This window comes from Odontesthes bonariensis, chromosome 22 (assembly GCF_027942865.1).
Source record: "Odontesthes bonariensis isolate fOdoBon6 chromosome 22, fOdoBon6.hap1, whole genome shotgun sequence".
In the NCBI taxonomy this organism is placed as follows: domain Eukaryota; kingdom Metazoa; phylum Chordata; class Actinopteri; order Atheriniformes; family Atherinopsidae; genus Odontesthes; species Odontesthes bonariensis.
The window spans coordinates 9,042,968-9,069,849 of NC_134527.1; the positions used below are offsets into that span (position 1 = coordinate 9,042,968).

The following is a 26,882-nucleotide window of genomic DNA, read 5'->3' on the forward strand; positions in this document are numbered from 1 at the left end:
CAAACATCCTCAAAATGCTGACAACAGTCACTCACATGCTCACACAGGCAGAAAACAAGACGTGTGACTGAGCATTTATATACCCAATCACTCACGTACATCTTGATTAACAATGGGTGAATTGAAAAAAAAAGAAAAGCGGGTGCCATAGAAATAGACTGTAAAAAGGGGAAAATAAAGATTTTTATTGCTTCAAAGCTCTTGCCTGCTCTCCAGTGGAGATATTTGGCAAATAATGCCTGAATTAATTTTTGCACCTTGCTATTCTAATCTTGTAAAACATGGTTGACGTGTGTGATTTGTTGCAAACACACAACACAGAACTGTTACTGGTATTTTCTTCCTTTTATAAAATAATATCCCAACCAGGGTTCCACTCTCGAAAGGCTTTAAACTACTTATCGCCTCAGGAATATTTCTTGTGGATAGAAAAAGGTGTGTTCATTTGATCTGATTCTTTTTAACGAAATTAAACTGTTATCTCGATTTTTCAAAAATCAAGTTTTTACCCTTTTGAAAAATAAAAATGCAAAAATTACTATAATATTGCAGCTTATCACCAAGTAAGTTGTCAATTTGATCCTAATGGATACTAATCAAGACTTATGTTCAGATTGCATTTAAAAAAGCAGGTAATTATATAAGTTACTAATTCATGAATGTGCAAACGAAGTTGAGTGGGAAGTTCAAAGTTGAATTAGCAAGTAACTGAAAATTGAATATGCAAATTATAAATTGCAATCTATTATCACTAAAATGTCTTCAAAAAGAAAAAAGTAACCCTGTTTTTTTCCTTTGAATGTTTTCCCTTTTTTTTTGTGTCGTCCCCCGCACCCATAGGCTACACATTGCAGTGTACTACGGCAGCCCCGAGGGGAAATCCAGAGAATCCCACACCGACAGCTGGCGAGACAGTCTCAGCAACTTTTTAGTCACGATGGAACTATCTTATCAGTCCATGAAAATCGCCCATCAGGCGCGGGAGGCGGTGAGTGAACAAGGTTTTTTTGTTTGTTTGTTTGTTGTGGCCTCAAGCAGATCCGACAGACAACTTTTGGTGAGCTAACAACTTTAAGCTAACTATTGTCAACGATATGTGAAAAGGGGACATACGCCACAGATAATGAACAAACTAACTGTTCCAAGTTAGAGTTGGCGCTAAAATGTCTGTCTTGCAAGTTTGGTAGTTAGCCGTTCAGCTAATATTGCTAGATTTTCATGCATTCAGAGCCGCAGTGAATTGGCGTCCATTGGTTGCCTAGATACGTGCCCAGTAAGATGTTTGCCATTTGTGGTACTTTGTCGCCACCTGTCGGCAGCCGTTGCCTCTCCCCAGCCTCCCTTGCATTTACGGTCTCTCACAGAAACGTGTTGTGCACATGTTTATATCAGGAAAACCTTGTTGAACACCGGGTAATTGATGATTTAATAAAGTTAATTAATAAAGACTCTGGGGCGCTTAATTTGACTAAGAAAAAAAAAAAAGATATACATACAAATTTAACGAAGGTATGTTCCATCAGAGGTTTCTTCAGCTCCACTGCAACAACTCTTCACAATTATTTTAACAATCATCAGTGACCAATAACTGATTTCTTTCTATGCTGCAAAACTACATTTCCATATAGGCATTAATAGAATATCATTCAGTTGGATTCAATACAATAGGTCAATCCTATGAAGCTTTTCAGCTTTGTGGTTTACATATGTTGGCTTATTATCACAGACAAGTGTCCTTTTTCTTCTACGACAAGTAAAATGTGCTATCAACACATATTGCTGCTGATGGTCCTGCAGTTTTTCAGCGCTGACTTTGTTTCTATGTTGCTGTCACACAGGATGAGCTGAGAACCGAGATGAGGAGGAAGAGCCTTCTTGTGCTGATCTACCACCATCTGCTGGGTCAAGGGTCAGTGTGAAGTTGGTTGCTGTGGATTTCTGGTGGCATATCAAAAAGCACATTTCTAGCATTAAGTTTAAGTATCCTAAAACTCATATTGCTCATTATTTTTTGTTATATACATAACAAAAAACTTACACCAACAGCATGTAAAAGCACTGGCAAGCGAAATTAAATTAATTTCCCTAGAAAAGATTTAAAAAAAAAGTTCAATTTAGAAAATAGTGCTGCAGTAGAGTGGAGTGCCGCATTACTTTGTGATCCATAAATTGTGTGTGTATTTTTTTTTGTTTACCAGCTATGTAGCAGCAGCAGTGGCCTTGGATCAGGAGACAAATGGAGGCTTGAGGAGGTTCGAGGTTTGTGACAACATCGATCTGGAGATGATGCTCATGGAGTACGAGAGTTATCAATACGTCAAGTTCCAGAAGTGTCCCAAACTTATCAGGAGAACAGCAGAATCAGGCACGTGACCACTGCTAAAACAGTTCTACCTCATGCTCGGTGGGATCAATCCAGTCCAAATCAGAGATTCTAATGTCATCTTTTATTTTTCTGTCAAGGTGACGGCAGACTTGCCAAAAATAGCGCAGTCAAGAGGTGAGTCTGTCCATCGCTCACATCTTCTTTCTTTTGTTTTGTTGTCCACGCATGCTCACAATCTGATTCCGTCTTCCGCAGGAATTCCTGCTCAGCTGTGAAACTTCTCCCTAAAATCATCTCATCCTCAACCCCACAGTCTGGAAATGCAGCCAGGAGGACAGCTACCGGTGTACATAGTTGTGAAAAACAAAATAAGCTCAATAAGTACTGTAAGTTAAAATAAAACACTAGTGTTCCGATTGTCCTGATTATTGCGATTCCTTATCCAGGAGAATGGCACGTCTGTAGTCCCAGAGTCGTCAGAGTTTGGTCTCAACGTTTCCTCCATCAGAAATGGACCTGCTGAGGAGGCAGCCATGAACAGGAAGGTACTGGAGAGCTTATTAGACTAACTCAAACTTTTATTTTACTTCTATGATCTCAAACCTTTTCGTTTTCCTTTTGTTTGTTGTGTGAAAGATTTATTTTTTCTTTAATCCATGTAAGCCTGTATAAACATAACAGAAGGCAGACTTATTTTGCACTCCTTGATTGTGAAGAATATTTAATTAGAAGGAATTTCTAAGAAGGAAATTTTGTAGAATCAGAATGTTTTGGTTTTTTTTAATATATAAAATACCCATAGATATTAACCAAGAACAACAACAAAACGCTTCAATTAAATCAAAGGGACACAGTTATTGTGAATTTGCAGTGTTTTGATTCATTTCACTGCATCAGAAAAGGGGACTGGCTGTTTTCAGATTCTTTTTACAAGAGCCATCTGAGAGCATCAGAAGCAGTAGTAACTGAAAAACATCCCTCCACGGAGCAATCGGCGGTTACCTTGGAATCAATGTTTCAACTGTCCGTGACATTATAAAGAAGCTTCAAAGTCATCGCTTAGTTTTTTCTTGACCTGTCATTAAAACATTCTGATTGTACTAAATTAGTTAATTTTATCTTTAGTTTTGAAGATCATTTAAGATATCTTGTTGTTTCACTTTGAAACAGAAACACTGCTGTCAGTTTTGTTCCCGTTGTCCCGTTTCCTAATGTGGGAAATTCTCTGCTTTTGTCTTGGGGCCAGATGACGGATGGCAAAGCCACAGTCCACGATGTTGTCAAAGGAGCCGGCGTGGACTCGGACCACATGGTAATTACGCTGAACAACGTCCCTCATAGAGAACACTTGCAACAAATATGAGTTGTAGAGTGGATACGGCTTCGTGAAGTGTCGTACAAAAACCATTTTTGTTGCAGGAGCGGCTGCTGAAGCCCCTCAGCGGCTTTTCTGGGATCGTGGGTGAGATGAGGGAACTGGCTGAAATCATCAGCAGGGTACTACACACGCATTCACACTGCAACACATTGCACACACTGACAACAAGAGCATTAAAAAAACGTTTGATGTGACTTATATCATACCGACTTTGTCCACCAGAGAGAAACAAAGAGCTTTGTCGTGAATACATTGATCTGCTGTATTAATGAAGGCCCAGGTTCTATTCATTTCACTTATCTGCTGTTTCATTCTAAAGGACACCTATTTACGCCAGACTAATCGCACCAGGATGCGTTCTTCCGCGTACATCCCTCACTCTTTATGCTTGTGTGTACGTGTGTGTGTGTGTGTGTGTTCACCCCTAAAGGACATCTACTTGCACAACCCAAACGTGCGTTGGGAGAACATCATCGGCCTGGAGGATGCCAAGCGATTAGTCAAAGAGGCCGTCGTTTATCCCATTAAGGTGCGGCCGCCACACGAGTGCGCTGGTATTTCAGCGTCAGTCCTCCATCTTCGATTCTGAATACATCTCCCTTAAAGGGCTTAAAGAGAAGGAGGGCACCAGGGTCAGGCCAGTCTATTAGACTGACATTAAATCTATATCTGGGATCTTACGGCAACACAAATAGACAGATGGATAGACAGACAGGGAGGCAGGAATGCACATACATGGAATGCCATGTAGAATTTATTATACACCTTCCCATTCACCCAATTTTGCCTCTGTGTATAGATAACAGCTATATACACACACACAGAGAAAAGACACTTTTATCATCATCATCATCTCGGCCTTTGTCATTGATATAATGACAACAAATCAGGTTGTCTGCATCCTCTTGACATTTTCAGACAAGGATGAAGAGGGATGTTTCCATCTTCGTATATATACATTCTGTTGGCCTGTCTTATTGACTAATACTATCCTTCCGCCTTTCCACAATTCCTAACTTTTTGTCCCCATTATTATTCATTCTCTAGGCTATAAGGTCAGTCGGACAATTTGAGTCAGCCTCTGTTTGTCAGCTGAAATCCAGACTAATTTGTACAATGTGGTATTTGCAGCACTGACTCAGCTTTTCATCCGACTGAAGAGTTTTCTTTGCACACAGCTCAGCTTCTTAAATGGTCTGCTGAAAAGGTGTTTTAGACAGAAAATATATTGAACTTTGATGTGATTTACTGTGTTTTGTTTTTCTTTATTTCGCTCACCGCCTGCCCTTATCGAACTGCCCCCTCTGCTCCTTTAAACTACAGTATCCTCAGCTCTTTACAGGCATCTTATCTCCATGGAAGGGCTTGCTCCTCTATGGCCCCCCAGGTAATATATTCAGGATGTTACAAAACTAAAATGTCTTTTAGTTTTTCTTGCTCCGAATCAGACTCACGTGCACTACTGTGACCATCTGACTCACACACAGGCACAGGTAAGACACTGCTGGCCAAAGCCGTGGCCACAGAGTGTAAGACCACCTTCTTCAACATCTCAGCCTCCAGCATCGTCAGCAAGTGGAGGGGTGACTCTGAGAAGCTGGTCAGGGTAGGGAGTCGCCCAACGCACGGAAGACATGTCAGAAAACTATCTTACAGAACACCATGCACATATTTCTGCACATCATGCGCATGTCTGCAGGTTCTGTTTGAGCTGGCCAGATACCACGCGCCATCCACCATCTTCCTGGATGAGCTGGAGTCAGTGATGGGCCAGAGGGGGAGCAGCTTCGGGTGAGCTCAACCACTAAGCCAAGTATATGCTGCTGCTGACGGTTTGGGACTGCCTTGGGTGACTCACGTGGGCTCTGAACTGAATATGAAGTGATTTTACATTAGATTAATGTGGGTTTTCAGGGGAGAGCATGAGGGGAGTCGGAGGATGAAGACTGAGCTGCTGGTTCAGATGGATGGACTGGCAAAATCGGATGACCTGGTGTTTGTTCTCGCTGCCTCCAACCTGCCCTGGTAACACTTTAACATACACACGTTTACTCTGAATGAAAGCATGTTTATGTGATAACTTTTTTGATCTCTGTTATATTTGTTTTTCTCACACAACAACTCTCACTTTTCAACAAACCAGATTAAAAACTACAGATGATAAAATAACTGCAGAGACTTGAGAAAAGTTTCATAGTTGAGCTCCGTCTCTACTGGTTCCTGACGAATGTTTCTCCTCTTTCAGGGAACTGGACCACGCCATGCTGAGAAGGTTAGAGAAGCGGATTCTTGTGAGTCTTCCCTCGTCACCTGCTCGCCAAGCCATGATCTCTCATTGGCTGCCTCCTCTGAGCTCCACGGGAGGGGTGGAGCTACGAACTGCTTTGGACTACATTATGCTAGCAGAGGTTTGTCGCAGTGTACAAGCAAATATCCCTCGTGTACATGTCACGTTTCAGATTGTGACATTCATTGTTTTTAGAAGAGGAGAGACATGTCTGTCTTGTTTTATGTGATGATGTCTTACAGGAGACGGAGGGATACTCGGGCTCTGATGTCAGATTGGTGTGCAAGGAGGCCGCCATGAGACCAGTTCGCAAGATTTTTGATGCACTGGAGTCGCATCAGGATGGTAGATCTACACACATACACAGTCTTGGAGACGGAGTTCTATCAAAACCTCAGCCTCACTGTGATTCTCCTCCACAGGAGAAGCGGACATCCCCGCCATCCAACTGGGAACTGTAACAACAGCTGATTTCTTGGGGGTGATCGCACACACCAAACCTTCTGCCCGGAACCTGATGGACAGGTACACAGCCTGGGAGAGAGAGTACGAGTCTGTCTGATGCTCGACAAAAAGACTTTTGCACTGCCATCGTATCTTAATAGTGACCTCTCACTGCCGCCAGTCCACCATCTGCAGTTCCACATTGTGGGGGCATGGCAAGAAATTTTGAGAAAACGTCTAAGCTTGAGCTTTTTTCATAGCTTTGGGTGTTTGTTTTATATTACTGCAAGTTGTAAAAATGAAAAAAAATATGCTGAGAGGAAAAAGAAATAACTCAAAAGACATAGACACACTGAAACTGTAAAACATATTAACCTCAGCGTTGCTGCACAGCGTTGATCCTCTGAGCCCATACCACTGTTTTACAAGCTGTCCGTACCATGTTCAAAAACATAAAACAACATTTTAAATAAATAAAAAGTTTAAATTAAAAAGAACAAAACCTTTGCAATGGTGACCGTAGAGGACGGGGTTCAAATGAAAGATGCTGTAAGGGAATAGAGCCGGAGCAGCCTGGTAGCTTATAGCAGGTTCTGTAGGATGTGTTCGACCGCGTCTGGGAAACTGTCACATGTCAGGTGAGGAGGTGGGTCGATTTTATTTTCATCTCCTTCTCTGTATTTACCTGAAATATGACAGCAGAGAAAGTGGAATATCATTGGTCGCAGAAGTGCTCTTAAAATGAATCCCCAGGGAGGATCCTAAGAATGGAAGTTAAGAAGAAGCCATGAAAGTGGAGAGGGAAGCTGGAGGAGGATCGTGTTTGGTAGTAATGATAGCGAGAGCCCTCAGTTATCATCATCCTTCAATTCTTTAGGAAAAGCAGCTGGCGACATGTCATCAGCTAAGTTTATGTGGAGATGAAAAGGAAGATCAGGACAGTGAATTTGACTCACCAGTTTTGACCAGAATACCCAACATTCCCGCATTCTGGGCCCCACCGACATCATCTCTGGCATCCTGCAAGGGAACAGCACACCAGCTTTTATTAAATAATGTTTGCTAACTGTCATTAAAAATGTAGTTTTATGATGTTTATTTTGAGTGGAATCAACACAGGGGCCCTAACCCTAAAGTGCCGGTGACATTGGCTTGATCTGACCAAAGAAAGTTCTACGAACAAATGGGCTCATTCGATTCCCATCAACAGTCTCTTAACCATTTAGAGGGAAAAAAGTCACACTCTGCTCTGTACAACTATCAACAATATGCTAAAAATGAGTAAGCTGTTGAGTTCCAGCTATAAATACCCTTACATCTCCTATCATGACGGCTTCACTGGGACTGCATCCCAATTCAGACAGGGCCTGTTTGACAAAGACAACCATCAGAGAATTTAGGACAGGCTTCATTCAGAGATTAATTATTAGTTGAAAAAAACAATTGAAGCCTTTCAGATAAAAACCAAAAAACATCAAAAGAAGGCCAAAGAATCATTTTTTACCTGGGTAAAGAATGTTTTTTCAGGCTTCCCCACTACAGTAGCTTTACAGTCTGCGGCATATTCCAGTCCTGTCACAAAGGGCCCGGGGCCGAGGGCCAAACCATCCTTCCTTTTGTAGTAACGAGCCTTATGAATGGCAACGAGGGGAGCTCCATCCAGAATCATTCTAGGCGGAAACAAACATGACGGTACGATGGAGACAAAAATAGGGTTCACAAAGAAATGTAGAATTTTGCAAAATGGAAAACGTCACGGCATAAATGATCGCTGGCTCTTCAAAACTATCAAAAGTGTCCTACCTGAAAGCCCTGTTGAGGGTTTGATAGTTAAAATGATCCGGAGCAAGTCCAATGACGACAGCGTTTGGCTCTGATGTGTCGATACCTGCATGTGGAATGACACAACGTACAAGCTGGAAAACCAACAGCTCCCGATTCATCAGAGCAAAATGCTGCTTTGCTGCCTCGTTTCAAATCATAGTGCTTCTGGGATTTTATTTCCTGCTGTTGGTCAGAAACATGAGTAATTTCAACTGGTGTGGGCTTTTAACGCAGTTCCTTTTGATTAACTAAATGTTTACTTTGTCATCTGTGGCGGAAAAAGAATACAGATCAATAACTAAAGACAAACATAAGATCAGGTCCACTTCTCTGTCTGAAATTGGTACCAGTGAAGTCTTCCAGTGCGCTGTCCTCCACCAGCAGCAGAGGTCTGTGTTGCTTCTGCTCCAAAAGGCTCCTCGCTGCACTCAGAGATGTGAAGATCTCTTTTTCCTGCAGAGCGACATTTCAAAGACCAGGTCAAGCAACGCAGAACTTACTTTGAGGGATGAGGAACTTTAAGTGACTTAACTTTTACTCCAGGGAAAAAATTCAGAGAGACGGTTTCCTCTTACAAAATCCATTTCAAATTGATTTAACATTACTGTAAAAGCATTTACACCAAAAAAGAAAAAGATGGCCTCGGATACTTTCCTGGAGGTCGAAGTTGAGACGCTGCAGACGTTGCAGTAAGTTCCTCTTACTCTCCTTGGTTGTGTTGGTCACAAACTTGACAGCGACAGACGCCTGCCGTAACCTGATGGCACCAGAACACACAAGCAAACATCCTGCAGTGACAAGCACATTCAGATTTCATAATGGTCGGCAAATTTTAGGATGGTATAATGTCTTGCGGTGTGCGGCACGGTTGCGATCACTTTTAATAATAATGATGATAATAAAACTACACAGTCTTTTGCCAAAGGATGTGTCAGTGACACATTTTCTGCCTGTTCCTGGGTTGTGGGCTGATTCCCCACCTGTTGAGGGCGTCCTGCGCCCCGGGCACGGCCGTGTCCTCTATATGTAGAGTTCCACTCAGGTCAATGAGAACGGCCTTCAGAGCCCGTCGGCCTGCCATGTTGGAGGCCTGCAGAGGACAACATAGTGAATGTGACAAAAGCTTTTACTTTAATGATTAATCTTGTATTTTCTACATTTGTTATGATAGACCAAATCATCACATACTCGAGCCCAAAGTATTTTTAACTTTCAGTGACTTCAACCATGAATGGGTGATTCAACTGATGCAGATTCACTTTTGGGAAACTTATCGATGAGTTCATTTTTATCAACGGAGGGTATTTTCAAAATTTTAGATAACAGATAATAGCAGCTTGGACTCTCTGATGCTGATTTTATAAACGGCTAAACATGACCTGGGTCCACTGTCAATCAGCTTTACTCAGTTTAAAAAAAAAAAAGCTTATTCTCCCATAACGATTGAATAATTCAGAGATAATACACTCATAATCATAATTCACATCGGTAATGGCAGAATTTATCAGATTACTGGTTTGATCAAACCTACATCAGAACACACTGAGAGGATTACTGACCCGTTTCGTGTGTGGGTTTCCGATTAGAATACAGATTTTGGGATTTTTGTTTTCATTTCAGAGTGCGATCCGCTATTATTTAGAAATGCTTGGATTTCTGTCATGTAGTTATCAATACGAGGGTACAATTAATGCTCTTAAAACCCACCTAGGACAGCACGCACACAGTCTGTAGATCACATACAGTATCTCTTTCGTATTTATCTCTGAATAACGAGGGCAGGGAACTGAACTGTCAGGGAAATGCCAAGCTGTCTGTGTGGCCAAGGTATTAAATAGAAATCCAACTATGACTTAACAGGCTTCACAGTCAGGGTACGTTTGGATTGAATTATTTGCATTTCTGACACGATTTGTTGAACATTGATGTACTAACCCTCCAAAAACAGGCTGCACAGAGTTTGTTGAACAAAACTAAATTAAGTCTGAAGCACAACAAATACATAAATGCCTCTGAAACCAATAAGCATTTTACTGTGTTTCTCCTTTTTACAGCCTGGCAGAAATAACGCGTGGCACAAAATGATTTGTCACACGACAATATCAGGGCATGGTTGCTAAGATACAGGGGTGGATTCCTTTTGCCTCTGTGGTATTGTTGAAATTTCATCTGCATTACTAAACATTCAATATCGATTATTGTTTTACTGAGTTGATGTTTTGTTGAATGCATTGTATAGGCTAATTATAATGAAATTCAAGGGTCTGCTTGATTGTTTTTATGCTTTTTGCATCCTCTGATAGTTTAAAAAACTAAATCAGCAATTTTTGTAATTGGGCCTTTGAGGCTCTCATGTGAACGTTATTCAAAATTGCACTTTACTGACTTTATGTTGTGCTGTCTTTCATTTGCAACCTAAGAACCTTCTTTCAGTGAACGAGTGCACATGATTACTTTCTCCTCATGAATGTAGGACTTCTGAGGCTGCAGTTTGTACCCTTGTTGACTCAACTGGCAGAGCTCCATAATGATCATTATGGAGCTCTGCCAGTTGAGTCCCCAGTAAGCTACAACTATGAAGTCATCTCCAACATATTCTACACCCAGCCTCACGGTGATCTTGAGCCTCCTTAACAGAAAATCATGCTCCAGATTTATGGGGCTGAAAAGGTCCAAAACTGACTATGACTATGACTATGCTTTTTTTTTTTTTATTCTCCTCTAAACTCAACAGCGGTGTTTGGTAATAGTATTCAGATAAGCTCCTTTATTATAAACGACCTGCAGCTGTGGATAAATGGCAGCAGCTAAAATTCATTTTACGTAGCGGCTCGTTCTAATTTCCTACTTCCTCACATATTATCATTTTAAAGCTGTTATAAAATACAAAATTAATTTATTTTCTTTAAGTACAGAAACTTGAGTTAAACGAAATAAATGTAAACAGTTAGCCTAATAGTGAATGGGCTGTACAGCTAACCTTTGACAGCAGCAGCCCTCCCTCTTTCTTCCTGTTGACGTTTCTTCTTCGTCGGTCTAAAGTGAGTTTGCGACTCACTGGACTGGTGCTGCCCCCTGCAGCTGAATTTAAACCGCTGCTCTGTTCAAATGCGGATCCTGTTGTTACCACTTGTTATGCTCTACATTTGACAGGGGTTTATTATTTTTTTCACATTTTTTTGCATCATTCTCTTTTTACTGAATTTCTCATCCAGTTTTTGAAATGTTGTGATTATTTTTATTTTTTTTATTACATAGTAATAGGTTATAATCAGTTAAGAGGGTTAATAATGATGAAAAAAAAATCATAAAACATATGTGCCCCATCACACTAACAACCAGCAGATGTATCGCATTAGTAGGTCTTTTAGATTTAATATGCCGGGCGGTATTATCAGAAAGATAAAAACCTTCTCTCTGCATGATGCCAGACAGCATTGGTCAAATCCTCTTTTCATGTTACCCCCACATAGTGAATAACACCACTGTTTTTCAGCTTTTAGTGTTTGCATAAACACATAAATGTGTAGCCCTGATGATAATTGTGGAAAACATGATGTTAAGAAAATAATCTCATACTCTAAATTAATGAAATGTCTATATCAGCACCGTGTTTATCACTTTAACAAAATGTTTTGCTTTTCATTTTTTTCAGTATTTCAGCTGATCGTTGCTACACTCACTGTATACATCGTGGCATTACGGTTCCAAAAGAGAACAAAATGGATTATTTCATTCAAATACAAATTTAAACTTTTGTTAGTGTATGTTTTGCTTATCACCTGCTTTCCTTCAGCAGACTACAATTCGTTATTTTCTTTCATAATATGTTTTCAGAACATTCTATAATGTATTGATCACCGGCACATCCTAGAATAGCAACAGTAAGTATGACTTCTAAAAAGTAACTTCATTAAGTTAGAGTTGATGTATACTTTCCAAAATGATGAACTTGTGAAGTGGAACGAAACCCATTCAATTCTCAACATGCACCCAAATGAACAACTGCTCCTTGTGACCTTGGAACTCGGAGATTGGAACGTATACATCCATGTAATGTCGCCTCTACTGGTTTTTCTGTGGTCCCTGGGCTAAACTCGGACTAATCACACGTCAAAGTGGCTTTAATGCGCAAATCTCTCTGCTAAACATATGCTTCGAATTCCAGTAGACACCCTCCCCCCTTACTGTGTATCTAGGGTCAAAACTAATGTGAATAAACAAGGCTGTGAAACAGCAGGGGAGGGAATGGTGATAATTCACAACATAAGGAGATTATTATTGAAGCAGAGCAATGAAAAGGGACAAACATGAAGTTGAATGGAATATGTAGAATTGAGATGTTTTCATTGAAATGTGAGGAAGGGCTTGTTGAAATATAACCAAATTAAGGTGATGTCTTCACATGTCCGTTAGAGTACTGTGCAGAAGTTTTGAGCCACCCATCTGTTCTTTATATTTTAGCAGGAAAACAATTAGTAGGTGATTTCATGAAACATGTGGAAACACAAGTGGAAATACAGAATACATGTCAAAATCAGAGTGTGTAAGATTTTAATAATATTAAAAGAAAATATTTGGTATGACGCATTTTCTTCTTCAACACAACCTGAACCCTCTTAGACAAACTTTCTTTTGGTCATTTCTTTAAGTAGTCTTCAGGAATAGTTCTCCAGGCTTTGTGAGGGATGTTTCGAAGCTTTTCTTGGGATGTTGGCTGCCTTTTGTTCCAATGTCTGTGGGAATGAGCCGACACTACTTCAATACTATCCAGACTGTGTCAGACCTCTGCCAGAAACCTTGATTGTTTCTATCGTTTAGTTTATTTCAAATGCTGTTCATCTGTTGTAGGCCAGCACCTTCTTCATTTGACCTCTACTTGTCCGTTTTCCTCAAATTCTTTACAAGGTGTGCTGCATACCATGATGTGATACGTCAAGTTTTTAGCTGATAGCTCTTTGGGAACCACCTTGTCAGAGAAAAAAACACTATGATGTCTTTCAAACGCTGTTATCATTATTTTTTTTTTACATTTTTCATAGACACAACTAAAGAAATGGAAACAAATTGTCTTTGTGACAGACTGACTGTGACATCGTGCCTCAAGATATCATTCAAAATGAGTTATTTGCCAAACCGACTGATACTGGTTCATCCTTAGATGCACTTAGATCTTTTATGCTCGATTGATTCCCAGGTCAGTGTTATTAGATGGCACATATACTCTTAATAAGGATTTCTAATTCTAGTTCTACAATGGCCTGTTCTCTTGAAAGCTAAATTGTAGAAATGAAATATGCCTCAAGTCTTCAGCTCACTTCTCTAAGTTATGAAGTCTTTAAATCTTACAAACCCAATCAAAAACTAACATTTGTTCTCAATACTGCCCGCTTCAGAATTTCAAACTGTAGATATTTTTTTATAATTATATCTTTACTGTACATTTTAACCCAATAGTTTTCTTACAGTAAAGTGCATTAGGTCCACGCTGCATGTCAACTCAACACTTTAAAATAAAACCGACTGATCCCCATCAGACCCAAACAATGCAAGCTCAGAGTTCAGACTAAATTTTGAAGACAACACTCTGTTGATACTGTTAAGGCATTTGCCTAATAAATACAGTCAAACAAACTTTGAAACTGTGCTAAAAGATACAGTATTTCTTACCCTGTCACAGGAAAGCTCATCTGTCACGAGAAACAGAATCGTCTTCTACAGATTGGCTGATCAACACTTCATTTGTTTCTTTGTACACGCAGATTTGGATTTGAATGGAAAACAGCTGGAGCAGCCCTATTCCATCTTCTCCGTCCCTCTGTTGCTACATTTTTCAATGGAAACCAAGACAATGAAGGCAATCGCAACGCATTTATTTAAAAAACAAAGCATCTCTGTGTTTGTAGTATTGGGAGGGAATCAGTGTTTAAAGAGTCGTTTTTCTTCCGGGAAGCCTTTGGCAATATATTTCCTAAAATTACAATCTTTTCAGAGATGGGTAAATATCACAACATTATACATGTCAATAAGTGGAGAAGACCCTGGATGACTTGAATTGTCAATGAAATGTATTTAGTCTTTTCTGCTTATGAGCAGGTGAGGAAGTCTGCTCCAGCCAGATATTTGACCGGGTGACAGTTCTTCTCTTTGCATTTGAGAGTCTGCGGCTCGGCTGTTCTGTGGCACCTTCTCCTGTGGCTCAGTGCACCTCCAGCCAGCCGTCAACCGAAAAGCAACAACAGAACGATGCTGGCAGAGTTCACTATTATCAGAGGCACTGAAAAGAAAAAAGAAAAAGAAACAAATGAGTAAACAAACTGCTCTCACCAGCAAGTGTAGATGCAAAATCTGGCTAAATCTGGCATTAGTACTTTTATAGAACAAACACATTCTTTAGAGGGTTTTTTTTTTTTTCCCCTGGGGATATAGGAACTCTTCCAACCTCTCATGACGGTCCGAACTGAGCGGATGAGGTTCAAAATCTGAGCCTTGACTCCTGGATCGTCCCCAAAACCTCCAACCCCTTGGTCAACACCCCAGCCGACTGTAGACACACATAAAGAGGACACGTGTACGAAAAAAAACAAAACAGAAAGAGACTAATTCAATCAGGCAGAGAAAGGAGGCAGGGAGCTGCAGAGGGTTAAGTGAGAATAAGTTCTTACAGCATTTAACTGATTGTTTGTAGCCCGTTTATTAATCTCTCTGTGACAGCCCATTCACTTTAACCACATACTGAATAATCCATGCAATGCATGAGTTGCCAGTTGATCGCTGCATGCTGGATGCTTGTACCACACTAAAAAAAAACGTCACGTCGCCGAAAAGTAAGATGTACGTGTGGCGCAACACTTACTCTTGCTGAGAAACCTCTCCTCGTGTAACACAGCAATCGCATTTGTGCACAGGATAGCGGTTTGGATGAGAGTGTACAGAGTAAACGCCATGCTGGCAACTAGTTTTTCTTCTTCTTCTCCTCCTCCTCCGCAGCCTGCCACTCCCAGAGTCTCGGCTACCGTAAAGAAGCGGCGGGGGTCGCGCGATCACATGAGCGAAAGACAAGAAGTTATAATTTGACGCACATATTTTTATTTAAGTGTGTGGAAATGAGGTCGAATCGCAGGTAGTTTTGTAGACACAAACAATATGATTAATTCTCAATTATGAATTATTATGAATCCGTTTTCACAATATTTCCCCGCAGTAGACAATGTCTGAATCACGTCACTACTGTTTCATGTTTTCATTCGACACTTCTCTCAGCTATGTAGCTTTTTTTAATCTGGGAAACAGATTAAATGACTTGTCATCCCAATGATTGCCAGTGTCTGGTTTAAACGTGTCTCTACAAACAAGCTGTTGAAATGCACAAATTCCACCTCAGTTTTCACATTTATCATTAATAGGTAGATCTGTGCAAGGCCATTAATTTATTCCCAAAAAATAAAGCACAGGTTTTTTTTGTATAGACTTTTAATTTACACATAAATAGTAGAGAAACTACAAGAACATTTTGAAATACATCTGCGTTAACAGTTTATAATGGGAACATTCTATCATTCAGATGACAACTTCTTTCATTCATTCTATAAACAAGGTGAGTTGTCTTTTGTACTCTTTTTGACTTACATTTAACTGCACCATCATCATCGTGACGTCTCCTTCTTTTATAATAAATAGTGTTTTCACAATCAGGGTGTCAGGGTTTGATACTCAAATAAACAAGCACATATAGATAGAGACTGTAAGGTTCAGTATTCTTAAGACATTTTATACAATCAGATGAGGTTATTTACATGTAGATACACAACACTGTAGATGGAGTCTTTTGCTCCTTGCTGGCTGCACACTCTTTTGGATAAACAGCATGCCCTTTGGAGCAAGCTTTTAATCGTCTGCTGATGGCAGCTCTATTACCTTTACACCAGGTCAATGTCAAGTGTTATTCAAACTGTGAAAATCTGGATGGAGAATTAAAAAGTACAATTTATGTGCCTTTTAGCAAAAGTCAAGCTGCTCTGGTGGAGGTCAAACAATAATTTGACACACAATATCATTTTCAGTTTTCCTGTATAAATTAAATATCAAATATGTGTCATTTGTGATATACTGTGGTTTGTAAATGCAGTAACATCTGTAGAGAACAAAATACTATGTTATGAAATCCTGGGAACCGTGCACGGCTCTGCCGGTGAGTGAACCACCTTGTATTAATACTGTTGTCAATGCACCATTGGGTTTACAGCCCTAATCATTAATACGGTCTGTGCTGTGTTCATTTTTCTTTATGGAGTTGGTTCTTTTCCTTATTTATCCATCCTATGGACATTAACAGCCGGAGCGTCAGTTTAATTGGTCATGTTGATAATTGCATAATGAGGATTTGTGTAAACAGGGAACGGTAACAGCTCCACATGATGAGAAGAGCCCCTTTTAAATCAAACACTGAGAATAAATAAAGGCTGTTTTTCTTCAGGGTCCCTGTGTGGTGATACCAATGCAACAGCAGGCAGATGTGGATGCATTTAGACCAACAGCAGTCAGAGCTACAGATAACTCCCAGCCTTCCTGTGATCGCAGCTTCTTGTCACCTGCTTTCTGGTATCTACAGCTGCTTTTCTGGGTGAGTCCTTAACAGCTCCAGAAACTTTGCAAAGGCTAACAAAGGCTTTGTTTGCTCAAGTCCTGTTTGGAGCAAACTTATTCTGACAACATTACAATGACGGAACAACAGAAATCATTCCATTTCTCTTGAGGTCACCAGTTTGCGTCAGCTGCTTTCAGTTCAGTCAGTTCTGAGAAGAAACTTGACCCTGGGGAAAGCAGTAAGGAATATTTTACCAGTATGCTGGTAGCAGTATGAAGTGGTCCAAACGAGTTGTGAGTGTTTACAGGGCCACTGACAGAAGTGACACTCAAGAAGCACCCAAATAGATGCAGTCCTAAGAAAACATAAAAAATGTGTGTGTGTGTGTGATATACATATATATGTTCCTTTCTGTAGTTGTTTTAAAATCCCATATTTCTGTCATTTTATTGTGTCACCTCTGAAAAAAAAAAGTTTGACTAACAAAAAGTCCAAGCAGCTCTTTCATCTTCATTCTACTGACTCAGCCTGTAAAGAGAAGAAAAATAGAAAAAAAAAAAAAAAACAGACAGATTAGCTTCATATTTTTACTGAATGTTTTTCAAACACTGACTGGTTTAAAGGTTGCAGATGCTCTGGAGGCTTAACTGAATTAAAGTGTATCATAACTTAATATGACTGGATAACCCTCAGATGGGTAAAACGTAACTAAGGTTCCATTTTTTTTTTGCTGCTATTATCCAAACAAATACCTTAAAGAAAGCACAACATTTCTTTTGCAGAAAGCATGTTTTTAATTAGCGGCTTCATTAAGTTAAATGAAACAGTTACCTTTGAGCTACTTGCTGAGATGGGAAGTGATCTTTTCTTTTCTCATCATGTTTGCGTATGGAATCTGAAAGACAAGAAAAAAAAGAAAAAAAAATTAAATCAAGGCGCATTTTTGATACACATGGCCATGAAAAATTTAGTCTGTAAATCAGACTTTCATTTCTCATTTGTTGACTTTGAAATAAACAAGAGAAAAATACATTAGAATTTCTTGAAATTAGGGAGTCTGGGCAAAATGTGGAAAGTTTTGAAATTGCGCATGAATTAAACATTTTCTTGGGGTTCATTTGAATGTCTGTGTGAAATTAATGTGTCATTACTCTCAGACAGATCCATCTGCTGGTTCTAGACACATTTGTCAATTTCTATGTGTGTATGTGCACTTTGGCGTGCACTTGCATGCTTACAAATGAGCTTGGAAACCTATTCAGCAGTCTGCCTTCGTGGTTAGACGAATGCTGCATGCTCTTGGGTGTGTGTAGTTTGGTGAATGCGCACGGTTTGCCGCCATGTGTGTACAAGCGAGTACAGTTGTTGCATGTGTCAGAAAGCAAAGACAAACAGCGTCTGTCAGCCTGTCTGCCAGCTGCTCCAGTGATTGATGTGGACGGAAACACTCAGACGGCTGTAGAGGAACTTCTCACCCATGAAAGACAAACTGGATGATTGGATCTGTCTTTTGACGGACAAATAAGCGACAATACAAGTGTCTATTTGAGTCCTACTTTATATAATCAAACATTAATATCGGTTTTGGGTGTAACCCACGGCACATCTATCTAATGTTCTAATCTAATGTTGCTGTATTATAATTAGGATATTATTTTCACATTTGTTTTGGTTTCTTTTTTCCTGCTCCAGCCATATTTTATTGAGATGTGCTTCATAACAAGTCTAAACGATATTCTTTCGTTTTTTAATAGGAGAACGTGAGGCTTCTTTTAAATTCACTAATCTCCAAGGGGTGTTTTATTTATCATTTATAAGCACATTTGTGTTCAGCATTTATTGTACCATTAGTACACTCACCATCTGTAACTGCTGGACCATTTCCTCTCTGTAGGCGAGCTCTCGTTTCATCTGATCTTGAAAATTATCTAAAATTGGTGTGAAAACCTTGGATTAGCTGTAGCACAACAATCATTTGAGTTAGAGGAGACATGGGTACAAGAAGGCTGTAAAATACCTTAATAAACATTGGGAAAATGACTCTTCAGAGTATGAAAACAGAGCGGGATGAAAGACGGACTTACGGAAGACAGGAAATGGTGAGGTGCCCTTTAGAGCGTGAAACTCTTGCTCCAGTCTCCTCCTGAAGTCGATTTGCTCCAACAGAACCTTCTGAAGCTCCTCTACAGAGAGACAAGAAGCAGAAGAAGAAGATCAGTGAAAGTTTGGGGCTGAGAATGGGGAGAAGGGATTTTTAAAAAATGATTTTTTAAAAATGAATGCATTTGTGCATCTGATAGTCATGCAGTATAAATTTACAGAGACTACTAACAGCTGATAGGAATGGAACTGTCCAACTACTCCCTCTGTTACTCAGACCATTCTTTACCTTTTTCCATGCTCTCAACATTCTTCTTTAGTGGCACAGGAGAGGCAGACCCTCTACTTTGATCACCTGAAAATATAGAGTCAAAATATTGAGCCCACTGCATGTTATCTCGAGCACCAAAAGTAGCAAGAATTTTCTTAACACAGCCTGACGGTAAATCTGAGTCTTAGAATCACACTTGTCAGGTTCTGATTTCCTCTGAATCAGTCTTCTAACCCTCCTTCACTGCCTCTTTCTGCTCTGTCGATGTTCAGTTAAGCATTGTAATTCACTCTTTGGCCTCTGGATGTCAGTGTAAGTTAGTACCAACTACTGGCGTACACTGGAGATCTCTTACTGCAGTCACTACTTCTCTTATTCGGTCTCCTTTTGCTGTCAGATCAAATCCCACAAACTGGAGTAAATCAGTCAGGTAGAGCTGTAACAGGAGTTGAGTGCTGAAAAGTCAAAGTCGAGCTGACAGTTTTGTAAAGAAAGAAGCACAGGTGTTGACAACTGTTGCCTCATAATGTAAAAAAAAAATCTTCTTTTTTTAGCAGGGTAATTGCTCTGTCCAGTATTACTCTGAACTTTTCTGTTTCAGAAACAAACATCTCCATCACATGTTGAAAGCACCTACATTGTTATACATGCACATGTGTGTTTGCGCTACGGCCTGAATTGTGACAATGAGGCGTTTACTGCCTTAAATGAAGCAATCCAGTACCCTCGATATGTATATTCTCCTCCAGTCATTTCGTATCCTGGCTCCTTCAATGCTTCACTCTCATTTAGAGCAGGGAGAGCTCTGTACTCTCTCCTCCTCTCCTCTCTCCTTTCCTTTCCTCTCCTCTCTCTGTCTCATTTGACAAGCAAATTTGCAGACAGTGCCCGAGGATAACAACCTCGTTTGACAGTCAATTAACCGTGAATAGTCAAAGCCAAGGCGGTTTGCATTACATAAATGGAAAATTAGATTATTTTTTCTCCCTAGAAACAGAGGGAGAGTTTAAAGACAGTGGAGGGGGGGTGTTGGGACTCAGAGGAATCAGGCCTTCTAATCACGTAGAGCTTCCCACCGCCCAGGGAGACATTTGGCAATCAGGGGAAAGGTGGTCTCATTTAATTTGTTTCGTGTAATTTTTCGAAATACATTATACATTATGCGCAGGGATCATTACGGTGTCTGTATGTGTAGGGGTTGAGGGAATGGGGGGAGTAGATATAAATGTTGGCACAGATGTCATAAAGCACTTTTAATGTCTTCCTGACAGATATAAAAAGGCAATAAGCTGTGATCTTTTTCAAACGGGAAAGGGTGTTTTTGCGCTGAGGAAGGAAAAAAAAGCCAATTATGTCGGCGGAGATATGGGTCTAGGATGGAGATTGCCGGTGCGCTGCTTATCTCTGAGCTGATGTTTTCTTGTTGAACTATAACGGCCCCCCTTAGAGTAACAGTACTGGCGACAACACTGCTAAAGAGAGCAGCTGCGGCAGAGTGGCATGAGCAGCAGCTTTCAGCAGCCGTTTCATATCTCTGTGTATTTATATGAATCCCTTAACTCCCCATGTGTGAGAAGAAGGGGATGTGATGGTGGGATATGTTTTCCCCTCACTGCGTTAAGTATCCTGAGTGCCATTTGAATGAGGAGAAAAAAACACATCACTGTAATTTCTGAACATCAAGTTTTACCATGTGAGAGTTTTAATAATCATTATAAGCTTGATGTATACTTTTATGTCCTCATGTAATCTCAAATGATGGTTCAACGGATGTTTAGCGATGACTTGAAATTCGCTCTGCAATGTGAGATTCGAATTGGATTAAAACCATATGCAGAAATTATATTAAACATGGCAATCCCAATAATTCCACTTTCACCATCAGCTAATCCTTTTCTTCTCATTCATTCAGTTGTTATTTTCAATCTGAAAGCAGGTGCTCTTTAAGCACTTCCGAAAAGAAAAACATAGAAGAGTGTTTGTACCTGAACTCTCCCTCCAATAGTCCGGTGCCGACGTCTCATTCTCGGCCACAAAGAAACTACTCTGCTCTTTGTTTTCATCTGGCAGAAAATAGAGAAAGACAGAGAGACAGACAGGAAGGGAGATTCAGTAAGGCCCATTGGCTGAGCTGGTTATCCGGACACATGGAGATAATTAAGTGTACGCATGTTGTGTGTGTGTGCATTCGCAAGTCAGGCGGTCGAGTGTATGCATGTGTTTGTCAGCACGCTGCAACAAAACACACAGAAGACATTTTCCTCGGCAAAAGGGTCAGACTGGGAGATGAGAGGAGCAAATGAAACGTCACAGGAATGCGAGCCTCGCAGGGACACGGGGACACTATAAAACCACTCACTCAGACAATAAATGAAACAAAGATGCTATAATGCAACTGACTCCGACATCTGATGAAACAGATAGGGTGTAACAGTTTGGTGGAGTAGTTTGCGATGCTATTTGATGAAAACAATGTATAAAACTGTTGAAATATTTGAAGACATCATAAAAACGACTGCGGGGTGTAAAGTGTGTCAAACAACCCGTTCAAACCCGGCAAAGCAAACAGAGCAAACTGCTTTTTCAGGTCTTATGTAGTTTCAAAACTGGTATTTGATTGCATTTGCGAGGTGGAACATTATCAAATTTGCAGTTGATTTTTTTTTTTAATTCTACATTAGAAATGACAAAGAGAAAAAGATTTAAATGTCTGTGCTCACCAGATATGCTGGAACTGTCTTTGGTTGCATATGCAGGCAGCCCTTCGTCTCTGTTTTTCTGAACCTGGCAAACGAAAATACTCAGTAAGCATTTCATTTACATGTGGTACATGTTATAGTACGATGCCAACATAACAGGACATACTACAAAGCAGATGTGACACACAGGTTTTTACACTAAGCTTTGACGGTTTCTCCCTGGTCACTTTTTTTTTAATAAACCCATGTTAGCGTTAATCTGGAGCATATTTGTTTGGAGCTCATGCTCTATTCTCTCTTTACTTCAAAAATCTGTGGTATAAAATATGTACTGTTTTTTTTGGTTTGACAAATAATCTAACTCATTTTCAAATGGTCCTGATAACTCTTCCTCTGTCTCTGATCCCTCCTCTGAGGCCCCGTTAATTTGGGAGTCAAAAGGTTAAAGATTAGAGTTGCCCTAACAGGCTTGGGTGACAGGGAGAGTACAAACACATTGTAGCCATTAAACAATCCACGCCAGGGCCTATTAGCTGGGATCAGAGAGGGGTGACTGTTTCAATTTCTACAGGGAGAAACCGGCCCATCAATCTGCTTATGCAGATCACAGCACTGCCTGACTGCAGCACCATTTAAATAATAATTAGCTAAAGTGGCCTGTGGGGATATTTACGTTTTTGTAAGCGGTGTCCTCTCTGTGAGGTGGGGTAGAGCTCGAAAGAGGCAAGCTTGCACGAGGAGAGGCAGGAAGGCTCGGGGACTCTTGCAGGATGGGATTTGAGGAGGATCGAGGGGAGGTGCTGGGATACATGGCACCACTCCCTCTATCCTGCCCCCTTTCCTCTCCAGCGCTGTCACTGGGAGCAGAGAGGTACAGGCTGGGTTGAGTCTGTGGTGGCCTGCTTGTGAAACTTCCCTCCTCCTCCTCATCCTCCTGCTTCGATGACTCCACATCGACTTCCCCCTCCTCCTCACTCTCTCCAACCTCTGCTTCTCCATCGCCTCCACTTTCACTTCCATAACTACAACTACTGCTGGGCGACAGTCGCTGATGTCTGTCTGACCCGGCACCCACAACTCCAAAGTCCTCATCTGTTGCCCCAGTGACTCCTCTACTGTTGCCGTGGAGCTTTGCGATGCTCTCTGCATCCTTAATGACTGGGCGGAAGGCCGAGCCGTAACTCGGCTTCCTTGTTTGGAGGGTTGGGTTGTCCAAAAGCTTGAGCCATCCCTCTGATGTCACAGGTCGAAGGTCAGGGGTAACCGTTGTGCACTCTGGGTCAAACAGCCCAGATCTGGGTGTGGTGGTTCCGCTGTTTGGGGCCATGGTTGCACTGACACCATTTCCATTTCCTGCTCCAGATTCACTATGGTCTGAGAGATCCAGAAAGGCCTGCCTGAGAGACGGGTTGTCGGTCAGGGAGGAGAGGGTGCTGGGCTGAGGCTGGAGGTAGGTGGGGACAGGAATTCCTCCTGCTGCTCTTGGTGGCCAAAACATGCAGAAAGGAGGATAAAAAGTGTCTTTACGGCCAGGCCATAACAGACCCGACAACCCTGCTCCTTTCTGCCCAGATGAAACGTCACTGTCGTCTTTTTTCTGCTGGCAGAGGCCAAATGCTGGGAATGGATAAGGAGAAGGGAAGAGGGATGTGGGAGGGAACTTCTGCAACATGCCGAAGCCTTTGCTTGGGACAGGGATCACAGGGTAGCTGCGTGGTGTCTTGCGAGGAGACAGAGTCCCTCCATCCAGATCATCCTCGTCCTCAAACCGAGCTCTTTTCTGAGCACCCAGGTCAGGTCCCATCATGTGAGGCACCACCGACCCAGGGAGAGCCTTCATTGGACCCATCGAGGAGCACTGGGCCGAAGAGGGCAGCGCTCTCTTTCGACTGCCTCCATTGAACATAGCTTTGACGTCTTCCCACGCGTAGATCAACTCATCGGCTGGGTGCTTGTCAGTAAGCTTGAGGTGTCGCCGCCAGGAGTTAAAGTTGGCAGCATCCGGCTGGGTGTACTTGGCATCTGGTGTGCGGTGGGAATGGAAAATAAACTTATTCGGGGAGAAGTACATGTTGCAGAAAGAGCACTTGATGCACTTGGCCCTGGAGCTGTTGTAGCGTGCCGGTATGAAGTTACCGCGGCAACCCCAGGCGCACTCATGTGTTACATCGAAGGCAAAGTTGTCAGGCAGTTTTGGCGGATTGTTCTCTCCTAGGAAGGACTTGCACAGGCGCTCGGCTTCACGCTTGGTAATCATACCACAGCGGCGTGACGAGATGGGCATTGCTCCGGCCCTGCGGAGGATCTCCAGCTGAACTGGTGTGCACTGGACACAGGTGATGCCCAGTGCCACGCGACGATTATGAATCTCATTATAGCTGTAATTCTTCAGGAGTGTGTTGGAAATTTGTGCCAAGCAAAGTCTCTCGTTGTGATCAATAACTAGTGACACAATAGGGACACCGTATAAGATGACCTGACCAACCTGGTTGGGTTTGAGGGGAGAGGAGGAAGAGGAAGGAGAGGGTGAGGATAAGGAAGACGATGAGGAGTGATGATGGGCGGGCCTGGGTGGAGTGAGAGGCTCCTGCTGATAAGGGCCCGTTGAGCTCGTCATTATTATGTCATTAGTGCTTGAAAGATGGGTCTTGTCCATACTTGGAGTAAACTTGGTTGTGAAACAACCTGTTGGAAAGAAAGAAAAAAAAAAAGGTCCACATGGGTTGATGCTTTTAAATGTAACAAATCCGTCTAGTTTAAGTTTATGCACACAACCTTCTTAATGTAGAAATAGCTAAGATCGTCTGTAATACACACAAAGATGAGTGCAGAAATGTTCCAAAATATACTGTATAACAGATCAAATTTATAATTAAAAGAAGAAAAAAAGAAAGAAAAAAGGGATAGAAAAAAAACTAAGGTCCATGATAAAGATGTCCATGACAGAGTAATGCAATTAAAATGCTTCAGATTTCCCAGTCAAAACAAATTGATGAATTAATTATTCTCTTTCTTTTCTCTTTTCTGATTTGGAAAATGTTAACTACAAAATTTTAGGGCAAAATTAAAAGGAACATTTTCTTTTCATTCGGATTGTTGTCCATTTACATGACTAAGCTACACAAAATGATAAGAAAAGGAGAGCAGAATTAGAACTATTTTCCAAAAGTATTTTCCAAAAATGTACAATCATAATGACACTAAAACATAGCCAAGCACTTTGTTTGATTGAAATTCTCCATTCATAGCCGAGTGTTGATTGCTAACAAAAGATGAAATGCAAAAATCTAAAATCCCTGATTCAACAAAATCCTTCCCCAAAAATCCTTCCCCAAACACAACTTTAAAAAAAAAATGTAATTAATGTTTTAACATATTACAGTAAATATAACATTATATATATTAAAAAACAAAAAACAAACAAAAAAAAAACACAACAACAACGGGACCACCTGTTTCAATAAGAGGACAATAACTGCGGCACAGGTGTTGTAGAATTTTTTTTTTTTTTGCCAGGTTATGTTTTTGGCAACAATCACGAAATAACTTTGTTCAAATGTTGATTATGATCCCATCACCTTTCAAAAAAAGCTGACAGCAGAACTCTGGGTTGCAAAATAGTTTTGGGAAGCCAAACTTGTGTATTTTTTTTTTTTTTTCCATTAAAGATCTTCGACTTTTTTTTTTTTTTAATCTGCAGTTTATGTTTGAATTTTTATAAATTTTAAAAGCACAAAAATGTCTATATTTCACGTGCTGTACATTCAAACAGCTAAAAGCCTGTGATTGAATTTCCACGAGCAGGGTGACAGCTCCACCAAATCATGTTATCTATATTATACGACAAAAAGTTGTTGTGGGTTTTTTTTAATTCTGTCTATTTTATTTTATTTCTTTTTCAAAAGCCTGCTTGGTGGTGAAAATATGTGGTCCAATTTAAGCATGACTTTTTAGTTTCACACGGGACTGCAGACTAAAGACACTCAGAAAGAATCCAGAGGGGGAATAAATGCTTTCCGTTTGTTTAAACTCCATTTGGTGAAGCAGTAACAATTATTTGTGAAGCCTATTCAAGTATTTAAATATCGTAAAACTGGATACGACACGAGTCAGCCTAGGCCAAGAAACAAGATAAGTCAATGCCGAATTGGTAGCGGACCACAAAATATAAAGCAGAAAGTGAGTTTTTTTTCCCCTTTTGAAAAAAAAAAGACAAAAAACGAGTTATTACACCACATAGCTACAGACTGATGGTTTTACTTGAGGCAAAGTAACAGTAACAGGCCGCATTAAAACGCTCAACAGTCAGAGGTCAAGTTTAATATCTACAGAAGTTATTTCAGTAAGATGCAATAGTAATAATCATAAAGAATATGCCGTGATTCTACAGTAATGCCAAACAAGTGCAGTGTGAGATTATGGGCCCACACGTGTACCTTTCCCTATCTTCAAACACATTTAGAAACCCGTTCCCTGCTCCTTTTGTGACAAGTTATCGGACACAATAGGTTCGGTTTCTCGAACATTTTTAGACAGACAGAGCGAAGCGAGCAGTCCTTACCTCCAACTTTTGGGAATACTTCCAAAACGCGTCAAAAAAAAGAAGCTTTCCACGTCACAGCACAAATCAATTTATCCTACCCGGCTTTAAAAAGCTCATTTTCTCTCACGCAAACACACTTAATTATATCCGGGAGGCACGTGGAATTTGTACCGGCTTTTTTTTTTTTTTTTTATCTTCAACTGTGGAGTGAGCCCGCTCGCTAGATGTGAGTAAACTGCGTCGCTCGCGCCGGCTTTATTTCCTTTTCAGAGACACCACGCGCAGTAATCCGCCCCCTCTCTCCCTCTCTCTTGCTCTCTCTCTCTCTCGCGGCCGCACACCTGCCTCAAGTTTGATTGGCGTCGGGCGCGAGCTCATTCCGCCATTCAGTAGGCTACACACACTCGCGAACAGACTTTCGTG

General features: G+C 40.9%; 4 protein-coding genes across 7 annotated transcripts; 1 reads left to right on the forward strand and 3 right to left on the reverse strand.

Moving 5' to 3' along the window:
* Positions 1-896: 896 nt before the first annotated feature.
* Positions 897-6,870, forward strand: katnal2 (katanin p60 subunit A-like 2). Its single transcript, XM_075455288.1, has 15 exons — positions 897-988; positions 1,839-1,909; positions 2,199-2,365; positions 2,464-2,500; positions 2,582-2,672; positions 2,773-2,871; positions 3,573-3,638; positions 3,746-3,823; positions 4,135-4,233; positions 5,028-5,091; positions 5,192-5,495; positions 5,619-5,729; positions 5,950-6,112; positions 6,234-6,336; positions 6,414-6,870. The coding sequence occupies exons 1-15, from the start codon at positions 938-940 to the stop codon at positions 6,551-6,553; spliced, it is 1,644 nt and encodes a 547-aa protein (XP_075311403.1). The 5' UTR covers positions 897-937; the 3' UTR covers positions 6,554-6,870.
* hdhd2 (haloacid dehalogenase-like hydrolase domain containing 2) lies at positions 1,383-11,301 on the reverse strand. Of its 4 annotated transcripts, none has more exons than XR_012768233.1 (10): positions 11,240-11,301; positions 9,240-9,349; positions 8,910-9,016; positions 8,607-8,708; positions 8,239-8,323; positions 7,940-8,105; positions 7,746-7,802; positions 7,392-7,455; positions 6,939-7,120; positions 1,383-1,938 (listed from the first exon to the last, which is right to left on the reverse strand). XR_012768233.1 is itself a non-coding variant. In XM_075455286.1 (9 exons), exons 2-9 carry the CDS (start codon positions 9,338-9,340, stop codon positions 7,017-7,019), a joined length of 780 nt encoding a protein of 259 aa, XP_075311401.1. In that variant the 5' UTR covers positions 9,341-9,349; positions 11,240-11,301; the 3' UTR covers positions 4,431-7,016. The 4 variants fall into 4 exon arrangements, 2 of the variants coding, with proteins under 2 accessions (XP_075311401.1, XP_075311400.1); XR_012768234.1 differs by lacking the exon at positions 1,383-1,938 and adding an exon at positions 4,431-6,525; XM_075455286.1 differs by lacking the exon at positions 1,383-1,938 and having other exon boundaries at positions 4,431-7,120; positions 7,752-7,802.
* A 2,810-nt stretch (positions 11,302-14,111) lies between these two features.
* ier3ip1 (immediate early response 3 interacting protein 1) lies at positions 14,112-15,264 on the reverse strand. Its single transcript, XM_075455287.1, has 3 exons — positions 15,116-15,264; positions 14,702-14,803; positions 14,112-14,536 (listed from the first exon to the last, which is right to left on the reverse strand). The coding sequence occupies exons 1-3, from the start codon at positions 15,204-15,206 to the stop codon at positions 14,481-14,483; spliced, it is 249 nt and encodes an 82-aa protein (XP_075311402.1). The 5' UTR covers positions 15,207-15,264; the 3' UTR covers positions 14,112-14,480.
* Positions 15,265-17,684: 2,420 nt separating this feature from the next.
* On the reverse strand, positions 17,685-26,595 carry skor2 (SKI family transcriptional corepressor 2). Its single transcript, XM_075455620.1, has 8 exons — positions 26,478-26,595; positions 22,590-24,601; positions 21,938-22,001; positions 21,203-21,280; positions 19,236-19,301; positions 18,931-19,029; positions 18,707-18,774; positions 17,685-17,741 (listed from the first exon to the last, which is right to left on the reverse strand). Exons 2-8 carry the CDS (start codon positions 24,570-24,572, stop codon positions 17,685-17,687), a joined length of 2,415 nt encoding a protein of 804 aa, XP_075311735.1. The 5' UTR covers positions 24,573-24,601; positions 26,478-26,595.
* Positions 26,596-26,882: the final 287 nt, after the last annotated feature.